At 39.0% G+C, this 6,000-nt stretch overlaps 1 protein-coding gene across 1 annotated transcript in view; it reads left to right on the forward strand.

Annotated features, from left to right (window-relative positions):
* Positions 1–5,461, forward strand: part of Ngly1 (N-glycanase 1) — a 57,703-nt gene extending 52,242 nt beyond the window's left edge. The window contains exons 11-12 of the mRNA XM_005080986.4: positions 4,307–4,484; positions 4,789–5,461. Coding sequence (XP_005081043.1) covers positions 4,307–4,484; positions 4,789–4,964 — 354 coding nt within the window. The 3' untranslated portion in view covers positions 4,965–5,461. The remainder of the gene's footprint in view (positions 1–4,306; positions 4,485–4,788) is intronic.
* The last annotated feature ends 539 nt before the right edge of the window (positions 5,462–6,000 follow it).

A 6,000-nucleotide genomic window follows, 5' to 3' on the forward strand; every position in this document is an offset into this window, starting at 1 on the left:
GATGGATCAAAGTGTATTAACATATACTGCTCTTGTAGAGAGTACAATTTCAGTTACCATCCACTGCAGGGGGCTCACAACTGCCTGTAACTCCATCTCCAGGGGATCTGAACCCCTCTTCTGTCCTCCACTGTCACGTGTACTCATAACACACACACACACACACACACACACACTATTTAGGAGCTTAAAAATGTTTTAAGTTAGAGTTACTTGTCCTGCTGGTATTTATTATTCATATACATGAACATAGTAAAAGTTTCTATAAATTCTATTAGTGCATTTCAGGTTACCAAACTAAATATTCCTATCACTTCTAAAAGTATTATTTCATCATTTAATTATGGACAGAATATAGTGTATAAAAAAGGAATAAGAATTTTTAAATATAAATAGGGTTTAGTTTGTTTCCAAGTTATTCTTTAGCATAAATACCCTTTATTTGCTCATAGTGTGTTTGGTTTTTTAGGCATTGATGAATTAAAAATATAAACCCTAATTAATCTTAAGTTTTTATGGTCTTAAAAGCTACTACCTTTAATACTAAAAAAATAAATTTATAATCAAGCAGTTCTTTTAGTCATGTTCAGCAACTTTTATAATCCTCCAGAACCACTCAATACAATAAAGGTAATTTTTAGCGTAAGCTAGTAATTCGAAATTAACTTGACTTTACATGACTGTACCTTGCGCCACTCCATTAGGGGAAATATGGACTGAGAAATGTTTGCTGAGATATAAATGCCTATTTTTGGCTCACTGCTTTCTCCTAGACTTAGTTCTTTCCAACACCTTTCCTCTGGTAGCCCCTTTGTTTAGCTTATCTTTCCTAAATAACAGATTTTAGCAGCCACTCCTAAAGGGCTATTCCGGCTGTGCCTAATCCTTAGATGGATACCCAGTAGTTTAAGATGGTTGAGACTAATGACTCCCAGGGAACATGCCGTCATCACAGAGTCCCAGGTTCTCCTTACAAATAACTACAAGAGGAACACACAGAGGGTGAACACTAGAGAATGTTATGATGAGGCTGTCTTGAACTTGAGTGGAGCACTCGACAGCTCCCCACATCGGAGCGTATGAACAGTAAACAGACATATCTGGGGGTGGGGTTGAGGCAGGGTCTTGCTGTCTAGCTATGGCTGCCCTGAAACTTGCTGTGGAGATTAGACTGGCCTCAAGTGCAGAGATCTGCCTGCCTCTGTCTCCCGGTTTATATTTATATTAAGTACAGGTGCCTGTAGCAGTGAGACCAGAAGAGGAAATCAGATCTTCTGCAGATAGAGATACAGGAAGTTGTGAGCCACCTACTGCCAGTGCTAGGAATGGAATCCAGGGCCTCCATAGGAACAAGACATTGTCTGAACAGCTGAGCCATCTCCAGCACCCAAGACCATCTTCTTAGAGCAAGATTGTTCAGTAGCTATATTATCTCCACTTTACTAACCCTGATAACATTTCACATCCATGAATATTATCCTAACTAGGGTTTCTGTTGCTGCAATAAATATTGCCAAAAACAGCTTGTGGAGGAAAGGATATTCATGTTACACCTTTGTAGTCCATCTGAGGGAAGTCAGGCCGCAACTCAGGAAAGTAATCTGGGGGCAGGAACTCAAACAGAGGCCATGGAGCGGTGCTGCTTACTAGCTTGTTCCTCATGCTAGTTCAGTTTGCTTTCTTATACAACAAAAGACCACCAGGCATGGGCCCTCCTACATCATCTAATCAAGGTCATGCCCCATAGACTTGCCTTCATGCATATATATGTAACCAGTTTATTTTGTAACCTTAGCTAAAAATGCCCCCCTTTAAGCAAATGAATGTATCTAGCATTCATATTTTTTCACAGAATTAACTTAAATTACTAAAAAACAAAACAACAAAAAATGCTTTTCTACTTTTCAGATGAGATGTGTAAGGCCAGAGATTTCCTCAATACTTGATTTTTCTAGTATTAGTTTTTCCTTAATTTTTCTATTTAAATTAAAAAATAATCTTATTTTACATACCAATCCCAGTTCCCTCTCCCTCCAGCCTCCCACTCACTGTACCATCTCCCCATCAAATCCCCTATCCCACCCTCCATCCACTCCCCAGGGAGGCAAGGCCTCCCATGGAGGAATAATCAGTCTGCCACATCATTTGGGACAGAACCTAGGCCCTCCCCCCTGTATCTAGGCTAAGAGAGTATCCCTCCATAGGGAATGATCTCCCAAAGTTCATTCATGCACTAGGGATAAATACTGGTTTCACTGCCAGCTGCCCCATAGACTGCCCAAGCCCCCCAACTGACACCCATGTTCAGGGGGCCTAGTTTGGTCTTATACAGGTTCCCCAGCTGTCAGTCTGGAGTCCATGAGCTCGGGTCAGCTGTTCTCTGTGAGTTTATCCGTTTACCCAGTATGATCTTGATGCTTTTGCTCATGACTCCTTCTCCTCTACAACTGAATTCCAGGAGTTAGGTGCAGTGCTTAGCTGTGAATCTCTGCTTCTACTTATTTCCTTTTTTTTTAACTGACTAGTGCTGAATTTAATATGGTGGTTTCAATTCTACCATGTTTCTAAACATTGGTAGCCTGGAGTATCTGGTACTAAGACTGATTCTAATTGAGTTTTGTATTCACCTTATCCAGATCATTCCTCATCTATAATGTGCCCCAAATACAGCTTCATTTTCCAGAGACTTTGTTGCAGAATAAAGTTTTCATCATTAGCCACAGCTTCTGTGGTATGTTTCCAGATTTGCGTTCTTGAATGTTTTCTTACAAACATGTAGAATTTTAGTAACACTATCGCATTTTATACTAGGAAGATCTAGCTTCTGGTAAGTTATTGTTTTCAGCCCCTTGCAAATTAATGTGGACTGTAATTATGTTGTTGGATATGAACTAAGAGCTATAGATCCACACGTTTCTCTTTATATTCTACTTTCTTCTGACATTTGGAGTATTCTGGAAGGGTAATTTTCTCAATTAAGATTCCCTCTTCCCAAATATATCTAGTTTTGTGTCAAGTTGACAAAAAACAACCCACCCAAGGATATTTAACCTAGGAAAACATAGAACAAGTAGAATGATAATGGTGGTTAATTTTACCTGATGATAGAGACTAGAATACAAAGTAGTCCATATAGTCGTATGTTGCCATAGTAGGTATGTTTCACATGGTCTTTTCAAACATTTGCTCCATAGTTAAAGAATATCAGTTATGTGTTTCTAAATGAGCCAGTCAAATGTGAATAATTGCCCATTTGTGTGTATTATATCTATCCATATTTTTAATGTTTGATAACTATTTCATGTTTATTAGAGCCCCCTCTCCCATGAATCCAGAGTCTGTATTGCCAGAGCATTTTTGATGTGGGTACATTAGGCAGAAACCCAAGAAATAATTACAGTGAAGTAAGAAAAGATTGGCAAGTCCAGGCATTATAAAATTTTGAAGGATTTGAAAGCTGACAGTTTAGATTTAAGGCAAGATCCTGGTACCTGAGCTACATGCTAAGACTAGGCAGATGTTGGGGCGGAAGTGGGACTTAAAACTCAAATCTGATGACGGTGGTTAGGACAGAGCGGCATTAGGCAGGGCAGCAAGGTGCAAGCGTTATACTATATGGCTAGTGCAGCATGGTGAGGGCGGGGTCTTTTTCAGAGCCGTTCTTTCTCTCATACAGATACACAGATGTGTTGTGGAGTCCAGATAGAAGAGGGGATAATAGAGGGAGATTCCTAGGCTCCAGCCCAAGTGAGTGGGTTAGCCTGCAGAGGACGAGGTACAGTTGTGAGTCTCATGACAAATACAGAGGCCTCCTGTGACAGGGATATACTAGAAACAGCAGTAGACCCGGGCTCCTTAAACCATGGCTATCTGAAGTGGGGAGGAGTGCTGCTTGTGAGGGAGCAGGGCGTGTGCTAGAAAGGCAGCCCTTAGTGGTGCTGAGCAGACGCCACGTCCATCGAGAGGCTGTGACCTCACTGTAGGAAAGTACATATGGAAATCCTGACTGAGGAGATGAGTTAAAGGGCGGTCATTTGTAAGAACAACTCATGGTCAGCGTTGCTCCTCTCAACGCTTTCTTTAAGTAGTGAACTTCTAAATAGACTGTAGTTTAGGAAACACATGTACTCTAACAACTTTCTAAATTCCAAAAGATGCCATAGGAAATGCTGCTGATGGCAATAAACAAATGATAACACAGTCTTTTTAGTTAGAAAAAATTGATTTTTAATTATTGTTGAGACTTTGGTTTTCTGCACTGTTTGGTTTCTTCTGAAAATTCCTCCCCCTTGCCCTGACTTTCTAGGTGTATTTGGCCAGAAAAGAAGGATCATCTTTTGCTTATATTTCCTGGAAGTTTGAGTGTGGATCAGCTGGCCTGAAAATAGATAACATTTCCGTCAGAACGAGTAGCCAAAGCTTTGAGAGTGGATCTGTGAGGTGGAAACTACGGTCTGATTCAGCTCAAGTCAACCTGCTGGGAGGTGAGTGCCATAGTGTTCAACAGGCTGTGGGCTGCGTGCATTTAATGAGTTGTACCAAAGGGTTACTCATATTACTGTGGTAAAATATTTAATCTCATTTTATATTAGACACATTGACGGGGGTTTTGTGTGCATGTGTGGTGAAACAAATGCAGGAAGAAAAATCATTTCTTTGTTCCAAAGGATAAATTTCTTCTGTAAAGAAAAATGATCTGCTTTGTAAGGGTTGAAGTGCATTCCAAACCTCTTGATGCTTTTCAAATTACCAAAATTCAAGGGTAAATTCTTTGTTTTCCTCCAACAGATAAAAACCTTCGTTCCTATAATGATTTTTCTGGTGCCACAGAAGTTACTTTGGAAGCAGAATTGAGCAGAGGACATGGAGATGTTGCTTGGCAACATACCCAGCTGTTTAGGCAAAGCCTAAGTGACCATGGAGAAAATGGCTTGGAGATAATTATAGAACTCAGTGACCTCTGAAAGCCTGAACTTCAGGGAAAAGCTGGCCACAATCAGGGACCGGCCATACCCTCCAGTAGTGTGTTAGCTCAGTGTGCATCTAGTTGGCAGTTCACCACCCTGACCAACAGGTTTCTTTTGCTGGCTATACATCATGTAATCCTCATTAATATATATCTTCATGGTGTGGACCATAAGAAATCTTCAATTAAAAACTCACTTCTACCTGTGACTAAACTTTGGTATAAGATATTTGGCATAAAGTATCCATATGAAATTCTAAACTAAACACTGTTAGTAGGGTTGTAAAAGAAAATAATGGTACTCATGATTAAATGCTTCTCATAACTGATAAAATCTGGGGCTACTAGTCACTTAACATTTTCTGATTAGATTTTCCTAACATTCTTAATTTGAATAAATATGAAAGTCAAGTATCTCTTAAGTTATATGCATGAAGGTTTCTATGATTGTAAATGTATGGACAGTTAAAAATAAAGCAGATTATTTTGTCTTAACACCTTGTCAGTGCTTATCTTAACTAAAAACAGGCTTTTATGGGTATGATGAATATTGAAAACTACCTCAGTATACACAGGTTATGAAAACATTTAACACAGGTTAAAGTAAAAGATACGTTGCAAGCTCCATAATGTATGGGAACTTGGTAGCTTTGAGTTATGAGCTACCTCAAATAAAATATTCTTGACTTTGAAATTGTATTGTATGAGAAAGTTAAGTAATGTAAATGAGATTTGAAGCTGTTGGACAGAAAGCAGAAACAGGTTTGAGACATGCCTTAGTATACCATAGAGCAACTCACCATAGTCTAAGTTTCATGAATCTGTTTCTAGCTATAGGATTTAATGCCAAATCAATTAAAAATATTAGAATCTTGTAGAGAGAAAGGCAGAGTAGCAATTGTCAATAAACTTCATCTCCCATTTAAATCATCTTTAGTTGTTTACTAACCCTTAAATAGTAGACCAACTTTTGAGAATTACTCCCTTGCTAAAAAGGTATATTTCTCTGTCTCTCATAAATATGTTCTAGCATG

This window comes from Mesocricetus auratus, unplaced genomic scaffold (assembly GCF_017639785.1).
Source record: "Mesocricetus auratus isolate SY011 unplaced genomic scaffold, BCM_Maur_2.0 Super-Scaffold_100006, whole genome shotgun sequence".
In the NCBI taxonomy this organism is placed as follows: Eukaryota; Metazoa; Chordata; class Mammalia; order Rodentia; family Cricetidae; genus Mesocricetus; species Mesocricetus auratus.